The sequence below is a fragment of the Pollicipes pollicipes genome, unplaced genomic scaffold (assembly GCF_011947565.3).
Source record: "Pollicipes pollicipes isolate AB1234 unplaced genomic scaffold, Ppol_2.1 Scaffold_7103;HRSCAF=8419_pilon_pilon_pilon, whole genome shotgun sequence".
NCBI lineage: Eukaryota > Metazoa > Arthropoda > Thecostraca > Pollicipedomorpha > Pollicipedidae > Pollicipes > Pollicipes pollicipes.
The window spans coordinates 1-24,358 of record NW_023597001.1 but is presented as its reverse complement, the minus strand read 5'-3'; the positions used below and the strand labels follow the sequence as shown (position 1 = coordinate 24,358).

The following is a 24,358-nucleotide window of genomic DNA, read 5'->3' as shown; positions in this document are numbered from 1 at the left end:
AAGCTCAGGGTGTACTTCAAGAACTTTTCCTTGAAGGCAAGCCCGATGGCCGGGGGAAGGGGGGAGTAGAGATGGAGTTTGTTATCGCCTTTGCTCAAATGCCATGACTACTATGCTAAATATACATCTAGAGCTGTTTCTCATTGGCGCACAATGCTGCCTATTCAACTCATCTATGTCATTGGGCAAATAAGGCTATCCAGCTTCCCAAGATTATTCGTCCATTTTAACACTGGTTTTTTCTGGGGAGGCGAAATTCCACGAGCGGGTATGCATTTTGGCTGATTGAGGAGACATCTGCCTCCACTGGGCACATTCCAACATACGACCTGGACATAGGCTGGTTAGAATTTTGAAAGTGGATCGATGACTCACAGTGCGACAGATTTTTCATGCGCCTTAAATTCGGTTGCTGCTTGTCGAGAGACTTGCAGTAGCATTTTAGACGGAAACAATTTCAGAAGCTTGAAACTGCCAAAAGCAATGTAACAAAAGACATAAAACTGGAGATTCTCCTTTAAAAACCAAGCCACAGAATTAGGGTCCGTCTGTCATATGTTCCCTATCTAAGCCCTGCTCCCGCCCGCCGTCGGCGGCCACTGCCCTGGCCCGGCTGTCTCCCGCATGACTGACTGCGAACTGAGCGTATGGCTGCTTTGTCGCGCATTTTTGGATCAGCATTACTACTAATTGGTGTATGATACATATGCTGTACACCTGCCACAGTATCTTTTTGCGAATTATTTTCCCTTACACCACACCACCGAGGAAAAATAGCCTCCGGGAAGCTGCCTGCCTTAGGTGTGCATTAGCCCCACCGATATTTAATTGTCCATTAATCAACGTAGACCACTTGATCTGCTTCTGTATGTAGGCAGTGGCGTAGCCAGAGCGTTGCCAAGGGGAACACAGGGTTGACAAAAGCCCATCTTATGGTGACCCCCTGCCCTCCCCTCGAAAAATATCCCTGGGTGTAGCTAACTTGTTAACAAGGGACATCGTTTTCATCACTTTATTGTTATTCTACCTTGTAACCAGAATAGAAACCAGGAGCTAACGTCGAATCAGTTCTGTATGTATTCTGAAGCCAATAAACTGCATAGATCAGACGTTGAACGACAGCATGGAATGAATCACCAGCGCGCTCAATTTACGATGGTTTAGTGAACTCTTTCTAAATCGACAGAATTCAGAAGCGTTGTCAGAGTTTTCTACCTGGTTTCTACAGACACTTAGGACATCGTGAAGCTAAATTGTAGATCGATATGTTCGATTCAAACTTGAAGATGAAAATTTGATTGCAGATCGGGTGGTCAACAACGCTTATTAACATAGCCAAGCCATGTTTGCCTGGAGATGTTCCAAACTCATCCAGAATCTGTTATTGATGAGAGTTTATGTAACGTGATTTTTTTTTAACATGCGTGCTCGCAAACCTTAGCAACAAAAACCTCGATTCCAGGAGTAGCAGTCTCCATAGACCGCGAGGCGCTAGCCTGGTGGCTAAATTTTGTCCGTGGCCCACCGTTGGACAAAAAGGATGGCGTTTCTGAAATGATTTCTTTTGAACACTTCAATCGATCAGAAATACAAGTTATGTAGAGTAATTTTGGGCATGCACACTCGAAAATCATAGAAACAAAAACCTCGATGGCAGGCGTTGCGGTATCAGTAGGTCACGCAGCGTGGGCTTACCAGCTAATACTGAGTTGTGGTCAGCAGATGGACAAAAATGACGACGGTTCTGAAAAGGTATCTTTGAACGCTTTATGACATCAAATTTTGCATTTAGAAGGGAATCTGGTCGCATATTTTACGTGTGCCATTTTCAAACTGATAATAAGAACGGATTGGCTCTTAACACGCGCCTGGGTGGCCGGTTGGACACCCTTCGCTAGGGTGGGGTGGGGGGGGGGGCAATTTGAACCCCCCTCCTAAAGGTCTCAGAAACTAAGGTTCCTAGGTCATGACCTTCGGGTCAAATGAGTTCGAACAAGATCATATTCCAGGTTGGTCTCAAAAGGGTCCATTGAACCTAGATAACTGTTCTAAGCAAAAATTCGCATGCTGATCTAACGTCAGTGACCTCTTTCGTCCTTTTGAAGGTTATGGTGAACAAAATCATCCAAGACCGTTCTGAGTTTTGCAGTTGGATAAGCCACAAAGATTACGCTAGGCAGTATGTCCCTACAAACAAAACGTTGGCCTGTGTCGTTCTGGGTCAGTGACCTATTCTGACTTTTAAAAAGGCTATGGAAGGTGCATAATGTGGTTCCTGTTGTCAATTAATTCGAAATGAACACAAGATGATATCCCATCCAGCAGGCTCTAGAGTAATAAAACAGGGTTACTTTCACCTTGGTCTGACCTACATACCTGACCTTAAGTCAAAGTCATTTGTTTATTCAATTTTTGTGTTGCCCAAGAAAATATCTCAGAGATTATGGCTTTGTCTAACACTCCGTTGTTGGATAAGATTGAACGATTCCCTAGAAATTGCCTTCGCTGAAACCATGGCCTGAGTTTGACCTGCCATAGATCAGCGACTTTACAACGTATATATAAATTTATACGCCAGACGATTCGCTATTCAGTTGTCTACAGCTATCCAAAATTCGGCGGGGCTACGCCGTTTCTTCGGAAACCATTCTGGAAAAACCTTCGGGGGTCAATTTAACTCCTTACTCGTACGCGTGTTAAAGAACCGCGAAGTGGGGCTGGAATCTAGTGGTTGAACTGGAAGAGTAAAGGAAGAATGTCTATTTTTCGTGTTTCTGTAACTATCAATTTGTCTAGAAGACTTATTAACATGGCGCCCGCCGTCTGGTGGCACTTGTAGTGGCCAAAGCCATTCGGTTTTACGGAAGCTGCCACCCAGGCCATCGTTGTCCTTGTTCTCGAGGCTATGTTCAAACCTTTTAAGGTAATTTGCTTCACTAGTTTATTCCGAAAAATGGACGCTGTCAGGCAAACATGAGATGACCTTGTTCGCTTTTTAATCTCATTTCAGCCCATTCTATTCAACAATAATGAGACCTCACTCTACTTGAAAATAATGAAACCCATTATTTCCTTCCGGGCCAGGGAACAGAACTTACTTTCTTTGAGTAGAATACCAGGGGCACATTACCGTTTCTGGTCAAGGGTTGAAGGGCCATTCCGTCCCACCGCAAAGTGTCTTCTGCCTGTCATTCGAGCGACGCGGGTGGGATCTCCTGGTCAATTCGGAGGCTATTAGAAGGATATATCATATCACATTGTTCCCTCCCTGACACGAGAGGCCTTCTGACCCACGCAGTTGGCCTCGGATCAGTACAGGAGCCCTCATTGATGCAACAACACCCCTGATCGCCGCAGGTTGTCTAACAGACTCATAGGAAACATGGAGCTGGAGTCACATAGACTCCAGTTCCATGTTTTCTTCGTGTTCTTCAGAGATATTTGACTCCCTGAACGTAGATTGTAGGTGGAAAGGGATCCGAAAGTTGTACAACATGGGTTATCCATGTTCCTCTCAAAATATTCAAGGTTCAGTCGGAATTGATTTCTGATAAAAAAAACTGTGTAATATGGTTTTGAACATGCGCGCTCGCATATCATAGCAACACCAGCCTCGACGCCCGGCGTTGCAGTCTCCATAGGCCGCGCGGTGTCGGCCTTGCTGCTGTGATACTAGGCGAAGGCCAACGAGCGAACGACAAAGATGACGCGTCCTGAGGAAAATGGTTGGCGAACTAGGTAAATAAACGAATATGTTTGATATAGTGCAAAAGTAAGCTAAGCACAACCTTAATCAAAAAAGTGGATCGGCCAGTTACCACTGCTGACCCCCTCCCCCAGTGAAAAGTGGGGGGCATGGCCTCGTGCCTTCCTCCCCTCCCCCCCCCCCCCCCCCCCCCTCTCCTCCGTGTTCCTGCACCTATGCCTCAACACGACGTCGGGCGCCTAGCGTTCCGCCGCGCATTGAAGTCTCGGCACCAGTGACGTACTAGCGTTAAGCGAGGATGAAGTAAAAATCTCCGGACGGTTTTGCCTCTCGCATACGGCCTTGAGACTCCTATGCAAAGTTGAAGATGGGAGTTTGGGCATAGATGTTGCGTTTGGGGATGTAGGTTGAGGGAAAGTCTTGGATGGGGAGAGGGTTGCTTTCTGATCTGAGGTGTGGGCAGACGTTGAATTTTCAATTGCATGTTTTCAGGCTATGATGAGGACAAGGCTTATGTAAGGTTGTCATATTTTGTTGGCGGGTTAGAGTTCCTGTGAATTAGAAGAATGGGGGATCAGGCTGTCAATGGATACCAGCCACAAATGGGCTTAAACGGCCATGTAAGTAAACTGATGCTTAGACCCTTCTAACTAATGTATTGCAAGCTTTATGAATTGTAATGGTCTTGCACCAGGAGCTTAATACTATCCCCAAACTGCATGTTCAGATCACTGCACCTTGGTACACACCCCTGTGGCTAAAGCCCATGAGCATTGTCCAATCATGTATGTACTTTCTAGAATCCCCTTTGCTGATACACACTGGCTGCCTTGCTGTCTTATTTTCAGGCACTTTTTAAAGTATTTTTTAACTTCCTCTGCAAAGTCCCATTGGCTTTACTGATTTTGCTTCAGTGTCACACACACTCTTATCATTGGGCCAGGATAGGCATGATCTGTGGGGCTTATAGGCATCGAATTTCCCATGCCTTGCCATCTCTATTTTCTCCCACAAACATATTTGAATGATATGCATGTTAAAACCAGATGAGTGACGGGAATAGTGTGAGGTTAACAGCTCGTAATTTTCACTGCAAATTTCTAGCATAGGTATCTGTTAAATGCAGTGTATTTATGGCCTGACTATGCTTTGCAGTTCTGTTGCTGCTTTGTATTTTTCTAGAGGTCCTTGTTTTGCTTTCCAAATCAGTCCTTAATGTTTTATAAGCAGCACATGCATAAAAGCTTGGTATGCACCAGAGCCACTTGGTGGATGCTGAATTATAGAGAGGTGCATGCCTAAGCTGTCCTGAACCACCCAGCATTATATGCATGCTGAAGAGATCTTGTCTAACTCTCTACAATGTGCAGTCTGTGCCACGCCTGCTCATGCATGTTCCACTGCTTATGCTCAACATGCTCCACCTGTGTCTGATACTGACAAAATACTGTGCCTTGGGCATGCTAGGGAAGGATTTAGACCATTATAGGAATATCATTAAAATAATAACTTATTTTCCTTACACCAGCCAGGCTTAAAATTATGTTAATGGTGTCCACCCTATCCCACTCACCATGCAGTGCTGTTTTTTCTGTGATGCATAGATTATGTGGGAGCAAAATTGGTAACCCATGCTGATCGACCATATGAGGCAGCCACCTAGTGATTACAGGAGATAACATTTGAGCCTATCCAGGACAGATAATTTGTGTAGCCAACATTGCCTCACCATGTTGGTGCATGAGTACATACTTACATTGTTGCTGGCTCCAAAAACAATAAGAATCATTGCTGTGTGGCCAACATTGCCTCACCATGTTGGTGCATGAGTACAGACATCACATTGTTGCTGGCTCCAAAAACAATCAGAATCATTGCTGGGAAATCATGGAGCTTGATATTTTTGAATTGGTAAGTGGCATATGTGAGTTTTGTATGATAACATTGATAAAGAATTAGCACATGATATATATTATATATGGTGCCTATTGAAGCACTTCAACATATCCTAATGGGTCCTGTTGTCATCTGGTCACTGGCCATTGAACCACTCACCAGCATCAGCTAATTAATACCTAACTAGCTAAGCTAACCCAATTTATTAAAGCTACCATACCTAATCCCTATTCCTATTCTTACCCCCAACCCTACCTCTATGACTCCACCCCAACCACTTTCTCTAACCCTTCTCCAACTTTAAACCCTGGCTCTATCTCCTACAATACCTCAACTATACCCCTAACTTCCATGCTCAACCCCCTCCCCCCAACACTTCACCATGACACCTACCCCCAGCTTTCACTGTGACTGTGGCCCTCTAGCCCAAACCTGGCTGTCATCCATAACCCATGTGTATAATACACACACACACACACACACACACACACACACACGCACGCACGCACGCACGCACGCACGCACGCACGCACGCACGCACGCACGCACGCACGCACGCACGCACGCACGCACGCACGCACACACACACACACACACACACACACACACACACAGCTATATATATATATAGCTGTGTGTGTGTGCAGCTATATATATATATATATATATATATATATATATATATATATATATATATATATATATATATATATCCCTATATTTGGTTGTGTGTTTTGTGAGCCTGATTGAGTTCTGGCTGTTTTGTTATAGGTACCAGACCCTTCCACTCCCAAATCAGATGCAGGGTCATGTCAAGAGAACAAACAGGGCCACTCATCTGTTTCTATTGTTATGTGATGTGAATTGGTGAGCAGAGGGGAATGTGGTGAAATTGTGGTATGCTTAGCTAACTCATTCCATGCCATCCTCATGGAGCCAATGTTAAAGTTTCATAATAGTGTGAGTACTGGCAGCTCAGTGTATTCCTCCATTAAAATGTCTTCCCTGTTCCATGCCCCCTGCAGCTATATATGCACAGTCTCTGTGTTCTTTCAAGAAGCCTGGGGCCACTGGTTTTATATCTTATGATTCTGCACCTCCAAACCTAAGTGATTATTGGGTTTTAAGGTGATTCATGTAATTGTTGTGCAACACCCTACCTTCAAGCCCCACATGGAGCTGGCAAATCTCAGGACTTTTAGCTGCCCCCCCCCCCCCTTTCCCTCCTTGTAGGTCAGTCAGCATGGTGTTTGATGCCGAGGGATCTGTGGATGCAAGTCCTTTTGCTCTATGTGCCAGGACCCACATAATCTGGTTATCAATTTGTTACCTTGTTCAAAGCATGTGCCATACAATTACCGAAGCACGGGAACAGACGTAAACCTAACGCAGGTACACACACCATGTACAGTTTACCCCCTAAATGGTTGGGGTTTTGCGAGTTGTTGCTCACAACCACCAATTATGTAAATTACAACTGTGTTAATTTCCATTCATTCGGTGGTCAGGTGGAGCCAACCTTAAAACAAGGTTATGTGACATTTTGCTTGAAAGTTTCATCAGCAGATCTGTACCAGATACACTCTTATTCAAGGCGAACACTTGTTTTTGGCGAGCTTGTATTTTTACTGCCTCTGACCATTGCTCTACAGTTTTCAGCAACTTGATCCGCCGCCCCCCCCCCCCCCCCCCCCCCCATGCGCCTCAGCGTGCAAGCTGTGTAAATATTTCCACGCTCTATTGCCGTATTGTCAGAACTCCACCTGCAAACGGTTATATCAGTGTGGGGAGTGTAACACACTCAACTGGCTATCAGGTGAGACGGGACGAAACCAGAGCCAGGTATCTACGATCGAACGCTGTTACGTCACAAGGTTGGGCTCCTTGTGACGGGGCAGAGGGCCGACAATAGTCCGGGCGGGAATGTGGGTCGGTGCGTGCAGCCGACCGCGCGCGGGCTCGTGCGGGAGCCGTAGATCCACACACTTTGGTCGTCGCAAATATCGATGTCAGATCCTGATAACCAGAGCATGGTTATCAGGTTATATGGGGCTGACAGCATGGCGCCAGCAAACGTTCCGGGACAAATCAGTTGCCGATCCGCGCACTTTCCTACCTGAAGACGCGCCAGTAAACGACCGACGGGCAATCTCACCCCTCGTTCTCACCGACTTCGGACACAATACGTCGTGGTCTAGACCGAGAGGGATTAGGTCACGAAAGCTGCGAAAGGCGCAAAGCCTAATACTTAATGTGATCGATGTCCATATATGCTGAGAAAAAAGCGTGAACCCTTCAAACTCAACCGATTGCATGGGTTGAAATTATCAAACCTTGTGAGTTCTGGTGACGAAACTAGCCGGCGCTCATTATAGCGGGCCGTGCTAGTGAGAACAGCATATTAAGCAGGCACCGAAATTGAGTGGGAGGGCTACTGCTGAAGTGCGGTGATTTTCAATACGCGGGCTCTTTTGTTTATTTTGGGTTTTCGAGCACGTCGGCTGCGTTGGGCATTTGGAGCCCGAGCATTAGAGCTCACTATGTCGAAAATGAGAACTTAAGGCCTTTCCTGCCGTAAGCTTCCCCTGCCTGGCCCCCAGGTGGCTAGTTTTCAAGGATGTGACTTATAAATTTGTCCACGACCGCTTCACGGGACGCCTCTGCTTGCGAGGGCTGACTGCACTGGAGATTGATGCCACAATACATGTAGGGTACCTACTTCTGTAGCTGCTGAAAGGCGATGGGGTCTGTTGCCTGTCGTTTTGATGTCATCGCCGTGGTGGTAACAGGCCCGTCTGTTATTGCCTCGCTCGTCCCATACCGCTTAAATCGGCTCACCGGCTGTAGTGTACGTGAGATCAGTGATGCCGGTTACAACGCGCCCGACGCGCCCGAATATAGTGATCGCTGTTTACTTTCCCGTGCCCACTTATAAGTGTGGTTCGCAAATGTGGCGAAATCCAATCTAAATCAAGACTCGAGACCCAAGGAATTTTGTTCGCGGAGCTCGGCGCTGCGACCAGTTTCTTTTTAGAGCGCTGATATGGCCGAAAGCTTTGTGGATGTTAAGCATTGCGTATGTGAACGTTGGCGATAACAAGATTTTCTGTGCAGGTGCAAAATGGCTTTCGTAGTCGGCGCGCCACCAAACTCCAATCATTATCAATAAGGTTTATTGTGCGAAATTTTGTGTTTGTACTGAGCTTCATGATTCATAGTTTTGACCAGAAGAAATAACATGGCAAACCCAGGGGTGGACCCGGTGAGCATAGAACCACCTTTCAGGCAGAATCCGGTATATCTCTGGTGGGCCGATGTCAGAGCTAACCTCTCGTGTGGCGCACCTCCAGCTAACGGAACTGCTGTTGCTGAACAGCGACTGCCGTGAACTCCTGTCAGGATTCAACTGGCACTGCCGCGCGTGAGTGTGAGCACCGTCGTGCTGTTCACGCGCCGTTGTAAACGTATGACATTTCCAGTTGGAGGCCACCAAATTGCTGTCCCTCCGGGTCATCTCGGGCCACAACCTGGCCAGGAAGGACATCTTCGGCGCCAGCGATCCGTACGTCCGAATCGACCTAGTCCGCGGCGAGGGTGACGGTGAGGAGGTGATCGACGCCGTTCTCACCAAAACCAAGAGAAGGGTACGTGCGGGCTCTCGCCGTCGCCGCTACGGGCTCTCGCCGTCGCCACTCGCTGTCCTCGCCACAGAGCATGGTTGCCATAGCCACGAAATGAAATGTTTTGGCAAAAGGCTGTGCCGACCTCCAAAATGCGGGTGTCCATGATCGGCGGGCATGTACCGGACGCTGTTTACAGCTGCGATGGGGATGTCGATGAGGGATTTGACAGCTGTTGCAACGGCACTGAGTTGTGACGTAATCGGGGCCTCTTCAGCTGACTGCTGGCGCGCTATCGTTGACCCGCTAATCGTGCACTGAGTAATGTCCCTGAAGATGCAGTCCTGTCTGTGTGTGCTGTATGCTTTCTTCCCTGGACGCTCTACTTCATACTGTGGCGCATCTTCTACTGCAGACGATAGCAAACTTGCCTCGTGAAGAAAGCTGTCGCTGCGACGCCCGCTCCGCTGAACTGGTCGGGCCGGCAGCCCCGCCCCGCGCCCCGCCCTCTCAAACGGCCCCCGCCCCGCCCCAGACGCTGAACCCGGAGTGGAACCAAGAGTTTCTGTTCCGCGTGAAGCCGGCCGAGCACAGACTGGTGCTGGAGGTGTACGACGAGAACCGGCTGACGCGTGACGACTTTCTGGGCCGCATCGAGCTGCCGCTGGCCACGCTGCCGCGTCAGAGGCCCGGCCGCTCCATCCCGGAGAAGAATTATGTGCTCCGACCGCGCAGGTGAGCCAGCTGAGTCGGAGGCCGGCGCGGGCTCGGGGTCGGCGGGGCGGACCTGTGGGAGGGAGCGGTCCCTCTCGAAGGTCAGCCGGGCCTTCTCTGTGAAGTTCGGTCGGGTTGTCCTGCCGACTGAGCTGTGGGTCGCCGATGAGGCGGACGGATCTGCGTGGGCAAGTCCAGAAGGGGGCGACGCGGGACTTGTCCAGGTGGGGAGAGCGGGGCGGGGGGGGGGGGCTGCTGTGGGCGTCAGTGCAGCCGCACAGGGACGAACTGCCGCCAGGTGTTCGTGTAGTGCTGAGCTGATGGTCGACCCTCCCAGCAGCGGAGCTGGGGCATGCTGCGTGCTCCGGTACAAACTGGTGTTCGTGTGGTGCTGAGCTGGTGGTCGGCCCTCCCAGCAGCGGAGCTGGGGCATGCTGTACGCGCCGGTACAAACTGGTGCTCGTGGGACATCCAGTGGAGCCGAGCTGGGCCGCAGTTAGATTGTGAGGCAGGGTTCCTCTGGACCTCCAGCTGTATGTGCTGTACTGGCTGGTGAAGCTGGTATACGCACGACGGTTTGGCCCGGTCCCGTGCTGCCGCCTGTTATGGGACTGATGGATCGGCTCACGCCACCGGCGGGCTTCCATCTCCGCGGCTTCTCGACGGAGCGAGCCTTTCCCCGCATCTGCATCGCCCTCAAGCGGTCATGACATGGGCCTGCCAAATATGAACCCATCAAATTGATATATTTACTCTGGGTACTCAGGCTGCTACACGAAGTTGGCCGCACCGCCAGTCCTCATGCGCACTCGCGCCACGGATAGCACACCGGGCACACGCCAGCTCGTTACACACGCGCCAGTGGTTCTTTCCTGTTAGCAAGTCCAAGATGTCACCAGCCGCTCTTGACTCAGGCGGCGTTGCCAGCTGCTCCACGGAGCTCGCGACGAATGGGTGTGCGCTGCTGTCTGTGCGGGCGTCAGCCGAGCGGCGCCCGACGCGACGGGCCGGCCGGCGTCTGGCGGACGGCACCGGCGGTGACGCCGGGCGCGCTGCGGGCCGGCCCCTCCTGCCGCCCTGCTGCCGCATTAATGGCGAGCGTGCCGATGGCCGGGCGGCCGCATTCATCATCTGTCCGGCGCGCTCGCCCGGGGCACGGACGCTCGCGCGCCGCCGACGTCTGCGCCCGTCGCTGGACGCGACAGGTGGCGCACGCGGCGCGCTCGACTGGTGCGCGCGCCAGCGACTGGCTAGGCGGCAGGGATGTCGGCGTACGGGAACACCGGGCTCTGGTGCTGTTTCAGGTAAATGTGCCGTGCTTTTGACGGCGGTTGGCCGGACTGCACTGCTGTGGGTGTTGCTTACTGGTGCAGGTGTGGTGCAGTGGGGACCGGATGGGTTTTTGTGCGCAAGAACAGCGTCCTCATAGTGTCCTTCTGCGGCTGTTCTTCGGAGAGAAAAATCCGCGTGCCACTAGGGTGAATCGTGTGCCTCACGATGTTTTTCAAGATGGCGCTGGGGTGTGAGACGGTGCTCGTGGTCAGCGGCAAGCGGATATAGACGCTGGTCATGTTCATCACGTCCACTAGTGGTGAGAGCGCTTGCTTCCGGTAGCGGCCAATGTTGCGGAGCGGAACGCATTAGCACAGCAAGAGTCTGTGTTGTGTAATGATAGGTTAGTAACGGCCGATTTTGTTGCCATCAGATCTGAATGTAAAGGGACCTCTCTGTGATCGGCGGCCAGTTCTGAACTGGCTACTGTCGGCGGCTCACGGGGTACGGGTGGGGGGGGGGGCCTCCCCCCGTACCTCCCCGGGACCGCCGACGACACGAGTTAGCACTCCGCGTGCACCGAGCGGGAACCCGTCAGCGGGTCTCATCACGCTGTGTGTGAAGGCGCAGTGATGCGATAGTGGCGCTGGGTCACGTTTGCCCGTCGTTTCGCCCGAACCCCCACTTCCACGTCACCCGCGGAGATGTAGTATAGGCACCAAAGTGGCCGTTAGATTGGGTGGTGCGGAGCTGCAGCTGCTTCTCAAAGAATAGCCGGGCGTGTTGGGTTAATGTCTGTTGCATTGATGCCTGACACCGTAGGCTAGTCAGGTAAGCTTACATCCCCTGAAATTTCGCAGCCTTTGGCGCCGACTGAGTAACATGAAAGCGTCTTCATTATTTCATGTGCTTGCAATGGGTAACAGTAACAGTGAAACGATAAACTGCATCGCGCCAAAGTCAGTCGCGCCAAAGTCGCGCCAGTTGCGCCCTCCCAGATAATTCCGGATCTGGTTGTGGTCGTCCAATGACTTGAACAGTGGTTGTGAGCAAACCACGCTGAACGTCGCTGGAGGAGAAGCCGGGTGACTGATCTCACAGCCATGCTAACGTAGCCAGTTGTTGCGTGCCGTTGGAAGACGTGCGATGTGAGAGGCGCGCTCCAGCAGTGCAAACCTGCAGATCGGTTGGAGCGTGCCTCGTGTGCGTCCGGCGGCCCGCCCGGCCGAGCTGTGACGGGCGCCGCCGCCCCCAGCGCCCGCTCGCACGTGCGCGGCCACCTGCGGCTGTTCCACGCGTACGTGCCGGATCCGTCCGGCCTGCCGGACGACGACGAGTCGCTCGAGGAGCCGTCCGAGCCCGGCCCCGACTGGGAGGTGCTCGACGCCGAGGGGGACGGCCCCGATGGCGCCAACGTCCAGGTGAGGCGCCCCGGCCGGCCGGCGCCGCCGCGGGCCGCGGGCCGCGCACCGCGACACGGCGGGGCCAGCCGCGTGGGGTCCTCTCAGAGTGTCGCTGGCCTCGCCGCAGCCCGTCGTTGCCGTTTTCAGACCGGCGCCGCGAGATGGTTTGTGTGGTGAACTAGGGCCTGTGTTGGGGTCTTCGTTCGGGTTTGTTGACATGTTCCCGCCGACAGGTGTCACCGTTGTGTTGAATGTGCCGCTTTTAATACACATAATTTATCCATTCCCGTTGCTGTAGGTGTGCACGGACATGGCACAGCTGTAAGTGGTGTGGTCTTGGACCCCGTTGTCTCGCGCTGACCGTTAATGAGCCGCGGCCGGCGTATCTGTGACCGCGTCCGGCCCGCCAGCAGCCGGCCGCCTCGTCGTCAGACTCGGCGATGGCGCCGTTGCCGCACGACTGGGAGGAGCGCCAGGACGCCATCGGACGCGTCTACTACGTCAGCCACGCGCTGCGCCTCACGCAGTGGGAGCGGCCGGACGCCGGGTGCGTACTGGTGCCGGCCGCGCTGTCGGCGGCGAACTGCGTCGGAGTCGGGCAGTGGCTGGCCACGGTGCGAGCGAAGCCGTAGACCGAGCCAATGTACTGCAACTGTCGAAAAATCAAGCTGATTCCCACGCAGGACTTGGCGGCAATGATCTGCATTTGGAGTCACGCCGTCTTCTTCCAACGGCCAGCGTTGGCTTGCCGGCAACATTTTGCTCAAACTGACAACCGATTTAGACTCTCCGAATGAAACGCGCCAAGGTCGGTGAAAATAGTTGTTTAACCTTGTGGCAATAACGCCATCATGTTAACAAGAGCGTTCCGCTTCAACACTGACATTTGCCTGATGTGTGCGTTGCCGGTCTCTCTGGTTATGTGTTGCACATCAAGTACTACATTTTAAAATGGTAGGTGCCTTTTTCTGCTCACGTTTCCTACACGCACTAAACGGGCATGCAGTATGTGCTGATTTGTGGGACGGCTTTTTATCGGTACCAGCATCCAATCGGCGTCTCTAACCGCTTTAGCTCATCTGGCTCAATGAACATTTTCGCGGAATGTGCTCATGTTTTCTCGCTGCGCTCATGCGGCGACTCGGGTCGGGTTTCACGTCTCCACGGCTGCCGGCGACGGTGGAGGGTGTCGGGAGCGGCCGCCGCCCGGCCAACGGCACTACCTCCGCCGCCGGACGGCGACCCTGACCTGGGGCCGCCGCCCGGCCAACGGCACTGCCTCCGCCGCCGGACGGCGACCCTGACCTGGGGCCGCCGCCCGGCCAACGGCACTGCCTCCGCCGCCGGACGGCGACCCTGACCTGGGGCGGCCGCCCGGCCAACGGCACTGCCTCCGCCGCCGAACGGCGACCCTGACCTGGGGCGGCCGCCCGGCCAACGGCACTGCCTCCGCCGCCGGACGGCGACCCTGACCTGGGGCCGCCGCCCGGCAACGGTACTGCCTCCGCCGCCGGACGGCGACCCTGACCTGGGGCCGCCGCCCGGCCAACGGTACTGCCATCCGCCGCCGGACGGCGACCCTGACCTGGGGGCCGCCGCTCGCCGCCGGCAGGACGACACAAGTGGCCACCTCGGACGAGTCGCAGCGCAGTCTGGACTCGGCGCACGAGGTGTACCGGCGCCGCTTCCACATCAGCGCCGACGACTCGGACTCCACCCACCAGGACAACTCACCGCTCGTGGACCAGGTCAGCGGCTTCCGCGGTCGGGCGCTCCTGGCTGGCAGTTGCCCTGTGGAAGCACGGGCTTATTTCCCGCTTGTTTATTCAGTACGCGGTCCTGCCACACTGAAGTGCGTCTAACGCGGCGCCCTTCTGTTTATTCGGTTACCTTGCCTTTAGGTGGCATTCGATCCTGCTACTGGGAAGAAACACTCTTGGTGCATTGTTCTTTCTCTTGTCCACTGCTCTTCTCAAGCGTGTTTCTCGTCCCATACCGTCCTTCGTTTGGTGCATCCAATGTCATTAGGTTTTAATGTCATCAAACTGACTTCCTCGTCGTAATGAGCTCGTGCTGCCGTTCCCTCGTTTTGGGGTGAAAGCGGGAGGGATGGTGTGGTAATGTATCATCCTCGTTCCTATAAAACTGAGGCGATCAACATGCCTTTGCAATACCTGGTTGCTTTGTCTGCATGTCAATCACTCTGCCTTACATTGCTGACTCTGACGCCCGGCGCTCCGGCTGCCATCTCGCTGGGCGGACGCAGCTGTCCAACATTGACGAAGATGAGGAGGGTTGCGGAGATACCGATGATGAGCAGCACGAACAGGTGCATTCCCCTTCCATGCCCCTCTGGTGCAGAGCCCGTGCCCCTGTCTGGCCGTAGTCAGTGGTACCGTAACGTAGCTGCACCCGAGCGCGCACCGGCCGCCGGCGCGCCACGCGCGCCACGCGCCGCCGCTCAGCGCGCCGTGTCGCCGGCAGCTGCTGAACAGCGTGTCGCTGCGGGAGGAGGCCGAGGCCAGCTCGCGGCGCGGCTCCACCGTCTCCACGTCGGCGCCGGCGGATGTGAGTAGCCGGCGGCGCGGCCAGCCGACCGGCCGGCGCAGCCCTGCACCCGGAGGCCATGGTGCGGCGCTCAGCTGAGCGGTGGCGAGCTCCAACCGCAGCTGAGCCCCTGCGAGGTGGCCCGCCCAGCTGAGCGGGCCCCGCAGCGCCGTCCGCTCACGGATCCCTAGCGAGGTGTCCCGCCCAGCTGAGCGGGCCCCGCAGCGCCGTCCGCTCACGGATCCCTAGCGAGGTGTCCTGCCCAGCTGAGCGGGCCCCGCAGCGCCGTCCGTTCACTGATCAACCTGCGAGGTGTCCCGCCCAGCTGAGCGGGCCCCGCAGCGTCGTCCGTTCTATGATCACCTGCGAGGTGGCCCGTCCAGCTGAGCGGGCCCCGCAGCGCCGTCCGTTCACTGATCACCTGCGAGGTGTCCCGCCCAGCTGAGCGGGCCCCGCAGCGCCATCCGTTCACTGATACCTGCGAGGTGGCCCGCCCAGCTGAGCGGGCCCCGCAGCGCCGTCCGTTCACTGATCACCTGCGAGGTGGCCCGCCCAGCTGAGCGGGCCCCGCAGCGCCGTCCGTTCACTGATCACCTGCGAGGTGTCCCGTCCAGCTGAGCGGGCCCCGCAGCGCCGTCCGCTCACTGATCCCTAGCGAGGTGTCCCGCCCAGCTGAGCGGGCCCCGCAGCGCCGTCCGCTCATGCGAGCTGCGAGCTGAAATGGCTGGCAGCGGCGAGTGAATGGAAGGTGTATAGTGTTGTGACCTCCGCCTTACTATGGCTTACAGGACAAAGCGCTGTTTGGTTTTACGAACCCAAAATTGAAATGATTCCCATGTATTACCTCAGTCTGCCTATTACATCAGTAAAATCAAGTGTTCGAAGTCGCGAGTAAAGTAAAGTAAACTTTACCCGCTTTGTTTCGTCATTGTTCGTGTTGGCCTCTGGTCCCAAAGAATAAGCACGACCTAACCCGTCAGCATCTATGGGACGAGGGCTAAAGAGCGCCACCGATTCCGAGCGGAGGTCGTGCCCGGTGCCGCCCGGCGCCGGCGGCGGTGACCCTCTGGCAGCGCGTGGGCCGTGCTGACCGGGGCGGTGGGGCTCGTTACAGCCGGAGCTGAGCCCCGAGGGTCTGCCAGCCGGCTGGACCGTACAGAGGGCGCCCAATAACCGGATCTTCTTCATCGGTGGGTGACGGCGCTCCAGCGCCGCGCCGGCTCGAGCCAGCCCACTGTGGCCGTGTGTGCTGTGCGTTCAGAAAGACAGTCTCTCCGTCTGGAGCGGTTTCTTCCCGTACAAAGTCTGTGATAGCCTCACGAGCCTCACGGATGTTTATGGCCGTCGGAATTTGGCGTCAAGTCCAGCGACCAGCGCTGGCAGCGTTTGGCACCAGGTCCAGCGACCGGCGCTGGCAGCGTTTGGCACCAGGTCCAGCGACCGGCGCTGGCGGCATTTGGCGCCAAGTACTGCGACCGGCGCTGGCGGGCATTTGGCGCCAAGTCCAGCGACCGGCGCTGGCGGCATGTGGCGCCAGGTACTGCGACCGACGCTGGCGGCATTTGGCGCCAGGCACTGCGACCGACGCTGGCGGTATTGCGAGCTGACGCCCGCGCAGCACAGTGTCCCGCGTCGCGCCGGGGTGTGTGTGCCAGGATCATACTATGTTTGGAAGCCGAGGCTCATTTAAACAAAACGGAAAATTGGGAACACTAAACGAGAGAGCGCATGCGACTATACGAACATTTATGGGTATTTGGCTTGCACCTGAATAAGCGTCTACGTCTATGTTAAAAACCTGATGTCGTGCAGTAAGTTCACATCTCTGGGGTGTGTTGAGTGGTTCCCAGCCAAGCACGCACATGTCAGTACTTTACTGACATTGGGTGCCAGAATCCACGCCCAAGCATGCACGCAGTCCATTCTTAAAACGAGAGGATACCCGCATCCCCCGTAGTGCCACCCTGGACTCGTGCTCTAGAGCCACAACGCTATTATGAAGAAGTGATGCGAGTGCGGCTGGCGCTGTGGGCTGCTCACTGGTGGCGACATCCAATAAAGATCGAGTGGCGTGCAGTAAAATCAGGACGAGCTGCATGCGTTGCAGGCACTTTGAAAGGTTGGAGAACGAAACAAAGCCATGTCAACCAATGCGACATTTGCGAACAAACTCCCGAAGGTTTTTGTACGTCGAAAAACGCCCTGAACTCTGTCAAGTGCGGGCAGCTGGGCCGAGCCGGCGTCCGGTCGCTTTGTGAGTTGACGGGGCGCGCGCGTGGCCGCCAGACCACTGCAACAAGACGACGACGTGGATCGACCCGCGCACCGGTCGGCCGACGCCGCTGCCGGACGAGCCGGGCCAGCAGCGGCGCGCTGACGACGAGCTGGGCCCGCTGCCGGACGGCTGGGAGGAGCGCGTGCACGCTGACGGACGCATCTTCTTCATCGACCACAGTCAGTGGGGCCGGCGCGGCGGCCGCGCTCGCCGTTGGCCCGCGCGGTCCGTACGCGCGCTGCGCGGGCGCGGTGGCGTGCTCGTGTCGAGCCGTCGGACGCCAGGCACGCACGGACGCCTGGCATCTCCCCCGTCAGCGCACTAGGCCCGCGTGCCCGCTCGGTGTACGATGTCGGTACTCGCGTTCGGTGTATGGGAAAAGTGTGGGCTGGACGTAATACCTTGTGCTCAACATAGGCACACCAAATAAGTTCAATAGGTGACTGTGTTTAGTGGTACCTATAATTTTTTTTCATTTTTGGAGATAACATCCTTGACGTTGTCTTTTTCGTCACTGAGAATATCACCCGGAATGTTTTGTTTCCAAGACGACAGCCGCTTGCCCCATCTCCAGCCTCCCCATTGGCTGGCGTGTCGTGACTGAACCCTTGCCGCTCGCCTTTCGGCTCTGTTCTGTACGGCTGCATGCCGTGCCGCAGAGAACCGGACCACCACCTGGGAGGACCCGCGCCTCCTCAACCCCAGCATCGCCGGCGAGGTGGTACCCTACAGCCGCGACTACAAACAGAAGTACGAGTACCTGAGAAACCAGCTGAAGCGACCGGTCAGTGACCCGGGAACGGGGACGAGGAACATCGGGGACTGAGCCGGGCGTTGCTGGGCGCTCCGTGTGGATTTTATGCGTATCTTGTCGTATTTTGTCTACATGGGATCCTGGTAATGGTTGTTGGTGAGACTCGCTGCTGCCTCATGTCAGACCGCGGTACGTCGGCGCCGGCGGCTGAGCGTCGGCCCGACGCGTGCGCGGATTTAATGATCACTCAGTGGCCCTGCTGCAGTCGGGCGTGCCGAACAAGTTCGAGATCAAGGTGCACCGCAACTCGGTGTTCGAAGACTCGTTCCGGATCATCACGTGCGTCACCCGGGTGGAGCTGCTCAAGACGAAGCTGTGGATCGAGTTCCACGGAGAGGTAACGGCGCTGCGTGCGCCGGCGGTGTGCTGTGCGCGCCTGGGGCCGATGACGATGCTCAGCGCGGCTTCTCCGCTGCCGAACGGTGTGTTGGTGCGCTGTGGTCTGCTGATGGTGTTGGTCGACGTGTGGACATGTGACGCCGTCATGCGCTCTGACGTGGTCCGGCCGCATTCTCTGGAATCGCAGCTGGCTTCACAATGGACGTGAAGATCTGTACTCAGGCGTGGATCCTTGGCGGAGGCTGCAGGCTGTCGTCCTGTGCGGGGTCATCGTTTGTGGCGTTTTTTTCTTGAACCTCGCTGGACATTGCCCAACATTGGCGACATTCACTCGCCTATTACAGCGAGGAGACGTGCTCGCAAATGTGGTGGGAAACACCCAGAGATGAGCAGCACGTTGAATGGCACGGCGGCCCACAGCCCACCCACGCGAGCGCTCCACCGACGGCGGTTCTTCGGCTCAGCACTGGGGCCAGGCTCGGGGGCACCAGGCGTGCCCACCACCGCCCCCCCCCCCCCCCCATGGCCCCTGACCCGTCCGTCTGATCGACAGCCGGCGTACGACTACGGTGGCCTGTCGCGCGAGTGGTTCTTCCTGCTCTCGCACGAGATGTTCAACCCCTACTACGGCCTGTTCGAGTACTCGGCCATGTGAGTGCCGGACGGCCGGCCTGGGCGGCGCGGGGTTGGCCGCTCCGCCGCACCAGGGTCGCGTGCGTCTGGCCCGAATACGTTCGGCAATGGGTGGGGGGGGGGGGGGGGGGCGGGGGAAGCAAATTATCGGAACTGCGTGGCAACGGGTCGTGTTGAACTGCGCTGCTATATCCCGGCACTGGACTGCACTGCACTGTACCGTATTGTGGCGTGGCGTGCCTCGTCGCTGGCAGCGCCTTGCGCTGTGCTGTGGAGCGCCGTTCTGTTCGGCGCTGTACATCGCTACTGCACTTGTAGCGTACCTTGTTGTACCGCACTGAACTGCACTGCTCTGCAGAGCGCATGGGTGCCCAGGTATCCCTCCTGCCCAGCGTGTCATCGGGACACGCTATATGGCCTGTGTCATGAAGCTGACCGCCCCGCGGACGCCTCACGCGCCCGCTCGCTCATCAGGGACAACTACACGCTGCAGATCAACCCAGCTTCGGGCCTGTGCAACGATGATCACCTGTCCTACTTCAAGTTCATCGGCCGGGTGGCCGGCATGTCTGTGTTCCACGGCAAACTGTTGGATGGTGAGGCCACCTCGGGCTGAGGGATAGCGGTGCGGCTGTTTGACGAGCGTATTGTGACAATAGTGAATATGAAATACGCATGAGAAAATTGTGAACAAGTTTGGTGTTCGCCGGCTGGGTGCTGATTGCAGCTTTTGTATCGACGTTTTACAGAAGTTACATGATATGTGCGGGCTTTGACAGAAAAACATGTGGCCGTCGTTGAGGATGGACATGCAGCCAAGACGAAATTAATTGTCACCGTCGTTATCCACTGCCTTGTTGTTCACGTCATTCACTCATTCATTCACTACCTACTTTACAAGTGCGATAAGCGGGTTACGGCACCTGCAAAGTGTGGAGGCCGTCGGACACGGTGCGCCATTTGGCTGCTTGCCGTGGCGCTGCTGGCCTCTGACGAGGACGCCTTAACGGTGGTACTCTGCCGCAGCTTTCTTCATCCGCCCGTTCTACAAGATGATGCTGGCCATGCCCATCGAGCTGAAGGACATGGAGAGCGTCGACTCGGAGTACTACAATTCCCTGATGTGGATCAAGGTGAGATACGACAGCTCCCTTATGCGGCTCGAGGTAGAGTACTGCACTCCTACATGTGGAGCGGGGTGGATGAGTGCTTCGACTCGTGCCTGTAGATGGGGACAGAGCACTACGATTTTGTGATGTGGTATGAGGTGGAGAAGTGCCACAACTTCCCTATGTGCAACTGAGTGGAGCACTGCTCTGCCTGTATACCTGGTGACAACACAGTGGAATGAACTTCGAAGGGTGCTGTTAGTTCACCATTTCTTCAGTTCACTATTGCTTTCACCGCCGTGTCCTGGATTCTACCAAAATATGTAGTTTTGCTGCGGTAATTTGACCCCTTCTAGTGTGCGATTTACGTGCACAAGAAAACAGTGGTGTGCGTAGCAACCTGCGTGGCTGCAAAATGCAGAACCAACCTTATCCAAATGCATTGCATTGCACTGCCCTAAATAGCCGGAGTATTTTTTCTGTCTTGTATTGCGACCGTAAGTGGTGCGGTGGTGAGCTCATCTGCCCCATGCCCGTAAGGCTCCCATGATCGGCTTCTGAGTGCACCATAAATCACATGTCTCAATCCAGCCGGCTTGAAATGTCCAAACTCTGCACAACACTGCATAAATGAGGGTCAAAAATCGGTATCGACCTGCCTGAGAACTTTAGCCTGGGGCAGCAGCTCCACGAATCACTCAGAAATATGGGGGACTCCTCGACCACTATGTAAACGGCGACCGACGTAGACGGCAGCGGTGCAGATAACCAATGAAGTTGACGCGCCGTCAAGCCTCAGACGGCCAGTGGCGCGTTTGGTTTCGCTGCTGCGTGGACCGACGGAGTGGTGTCTGCCTCCAGGACAACGACCCGGCCGACCTGGAGCTGACCTTCGCCGTCGATGAGGAGAATTTCGGAAAGAAGAACGAACGCGAGCTCAAGCCGAACGGCGCCAACATTCCAGTGACGAATGAAAATAAAAATGAGTATATCGGGTGAGTTGAGCTTAGTTGGCCGGCGACTGGACCGTGGTTTAGATAGCTGCGAACGAGGGCCTGCCGTCACGAGGTGACCGTGGTTTAGATAGCTGCGAACGAGGGCCTGCCGTCACGAGGTGACCGTGGTTTAGATAGCTGCGAACGAGGGCCTGCCGTCACGAGGTGACCGTGGTTTAGATAGCTGCGAACGAGGGCCTGCCGTCACGAGGTGACCGTGGTTTAGATAGCTGCGAACGAGGGCCGGCCGTCACGAGGTGACCGTGGTTTAGATAGCTGCGAACGAGGGCCTGCCGTCACGAGGTGACCGTGGTTTAGATAGCTGCGAACGAGGGCCTGCCGTCACGAGGTGACCGTGGTTTAGATAGCTGCGAACGAGGGCCTGCCGTCACGAGGTGACCGTGGTTTAGATAGCTGCGAACGAGGCCGGCCGTCACGAGGTGACCGTGGTTTAGATAGCTGCGAACGAGGGCCTGCCGTCACGAGGTGACCGTGGTTTAGATAGCTGCGAACGAGGGCCTGCCGTCACAAGGTGACCGTGGTTTAGATAGCTGCGAACGAGGGCCTGCCGTCACGAGGTGACCGTGGTTTAGATAGCTGCGAACGGGGGCCGGCCGTCACGAGGTGACCGTGGTTTAGATAGCTGCGAACGAGGGACTGCCGTCACGAGGTGACCGTGGTTTAGATAGCTGCGAACGAGGGCCTGCCGTCACGAGGGTGACCGTGGTTTAGATAGCTGCGAACGAGGGCCTGCCGTCACGAGGTGACCGTGGTTTAGATAGCTGCGAACGAGGGCCTGCCGTCACGAGGTGACCGTGGTTTAGATAGCTGCGAACGAGGGGCCTGCCGTCACGAGGTGACCGTGGTTTAGATAGCTGCGAACGAGGGCCCTGCCGTCACGAGGTGACCGTGGTTTAGATAGCTGCAAACGAGGGCCGGCCGTCACGAGGTGACCGTGGTTTAGATAGCTGCGAACGAGGGCCTGCCGTCACGAGGTGACCGTGGTTTAGATAGCTGCGAACGAGGGCCGGCCGTCACGAGGTGGGACCGTGGTTTAGATAGCTGCGAACGAGGGCCTGCCGTCACGATGGTGACCGTGGTTTTAGATCAGCTGCGAACGAGGCTGCCCTGCCGTCACGATGGTGACCGTGGTTTAGATAGCTGCGAAAGAGGGCCTGCCGTCACGAGGTGACCGGGTTTAGCTAGCTGCCAAACGAGGGCCTGCCGTCACGAGGTGACACGTGGTTTAGATAGTGCGAACGAGGGCCTGCCGTAACGAGGTGACCGTGGTTTAATATAGCTGCGAGAACGAGGGCCTGCCGTCACGAGGTGACCGTGGTTTAGATAGCTGCGAAAGAGGGCCGGCCGTCACGAGCGGTGACCGTGGTTTAGATACTGCTGCGAACGAGGCCTGCCGTCACGAGCGGTGACCCCGGTGGTTTAGATAGCTGCAAAACGAGGGCCGGCCCGTCACGAGGTGACCGTGGTTTAGCTAGCTGCGAACGAGGGCCTTGCCGTCACGAAGGTGCCGTGTTTAGATAGCTGCGAACGAGGCCGGCCGTCACGAGGTGACCGTGGTTTAGATAGCTGCGAACGAGGGCCGGCCGTCACGAGGTGACCGTGGTTTAGATAGCTGCGAACGAGGGCCTGCCGTCACGAGGTGACCGTGGTTTAGATAGCTGCGAACGAGGGCCTGCCGTCACGAGGTGACCGTGGTTTAGATAGCTGCAAACGAGGGCCGCCGTCACGAGGTGACCGTGGTTTAGATAGCTGCGAACGAGGGCCTGCCGTCACGAGGTGACCGTGGTTTAGATAGCTGCGAACGAGGGCCGCCGTCACGAGGTGACCGTGTTTAGATAGCTGCGAACGAGGGCCGGCCGTCACGAGGTGACCGTGGTTTAGATAGCTGCGAACGAGGGCCTGCCGTCACGAGGTGACCGTGGTCTAGATAGCTGCGAACGAGGGCCGGCCGTCACGAGGTGACCGTGGTCTAGATAGCTGCGAACGAGGGCCTGCCGTCGCGAGGTGACCGTGGTCTAGATAGCTGCGAACGAGGGCCTGCCGTCATTTGGTGTTTGCGAGCACACGCGTCGCCAACTTTTTGCAACGTTTCCGTGAGTCGTGTCTTTCGACGTGTGGAAGGTGGACGCTCGTTTGCTTTGTGACTGCTCAGAAACGGCCATTGTTTCCCTTCCCGTACTGGATGTTTCAGTGCGACATTGCAGCGGAGTGTCCTGAGTGAATGGTGATCTGACCAGTATGGAATTGTCTGTGGCGCACTGAAGTCCCCTTTTCGCTCACGGGCGCGCATGGCCCCTGCTCCGCAGCTCTGCCCCGGATCGTGGCCTGACGCCCCTGCAGCCCTGTTCACGAACGCGTCCTGCGCCCCTTCCCCACCGATCTGCCAACGAAGGTGTTCTGACGACCCGTCGCCCTGCAGCGCTGCCCACGAGCCTGTGCTAACGACTGTTGCCGCCCGCAGCCTGATCATCGAGTGGCGCTTCGTGTCGCGGATCAAGCCGCAGATGAACGCCATCCTGGAGGGCTTCAACGAGATCGTGCCGCTGCCGCTGCTCAAGATCTTCGACGAGAATGAGCTGGAGCTGCTCATGTGCGGCCTGGGCAACATCGACGTCAAGAACTGGAAGCAGAACACCGTCTACAAGGGCGACTTCCACGCCAACCACATCGTCATCCAGTGGTTCTGGCGGGTATGCTCTGGCCAGCGCTGGAGGAGGACCGTTGGTAGGGCGGATGGAGTGCGGAGATGGTCAGTGAACGGGTCGGAGGAGATTGTTCCAGTATTGCTTCTCCGCCATTTTCGTTGAGGTGATCTTTGATGCAACCGAGCGACCTCGACCGAGCTTAGTTCTGTACCAAGGAGCTAGTTTGGTTTGGCAACAGGTTTGCACCTCGGGTTGAGGGCCACAGGTGAATATCGGAGAGGTAATTCCATGGTGTGAATGAAGGTGGCCACATTTGTATTTTGTTGCCCATTTTCCCTTGATATCGTATCACACTTACGGCCAGGCTGT

The 24,358-nt window shown here is 55.8% G+C and overlaps 2 protein-coding genes across 3 annotated transcripts; both read left to right on the top strand.

Annotated features, from left to right (window-relative positions):
* Positions 1-4,081: 4,081 nt before the first annotated feature.
* On the top strand, positions 4,082-12,936 carry LOC119108951 (E3 ubiquitin-protein ligase Nedd-4-like). Its single transcript, XM_037232496.1, has 5 exons — positions 4,082-4,326; positions 9,082-9,246; positions 9,758-9,957; positions 12,464-12,629; positions 12,910-12,936. The coding sequence occupies exons 1-5, from the start codon at positions 4,273-4,275 to the stop codon at positions 12,934-12,936; spliced, it is 612 nt and encodes a 203-aa protein (XP_037088391.1). The 5' UTR covers positions 4,082-4,272.
* Positions 12,937-13,023: 87 nt separating this feature from the next.
* LOC119108952 (E3 ubiquitin-protein ligase Nedd-4) lies at positions 13,024-24,034 on the top strand (the record flags this gene model as incomplete). 2 transcript variants are annotated; one of them, XM_037232497.1, is given in 12 exon segments in its annotated part: positions 13,024-13,158; positions 14,224-14,359; positions 15,096-15,179; positions 16,273-16,348; positions 17,445-17,612; positions 18,093-18,217; positions 18,453-18,584; positions 19,140-19,237; positions 19,694-19,815; positions 20,246-20,352; positions 21,190-21,323; positions 23,806-24,034. In XM_037232497.1, coding segments are annotated over 12 exon segments (1,518 nt in total), but the record flags the coding sequence as incomplete, so codon positions are not given.
* Positions 24,035-24,358: the final 324 nt, after the last annotated feature.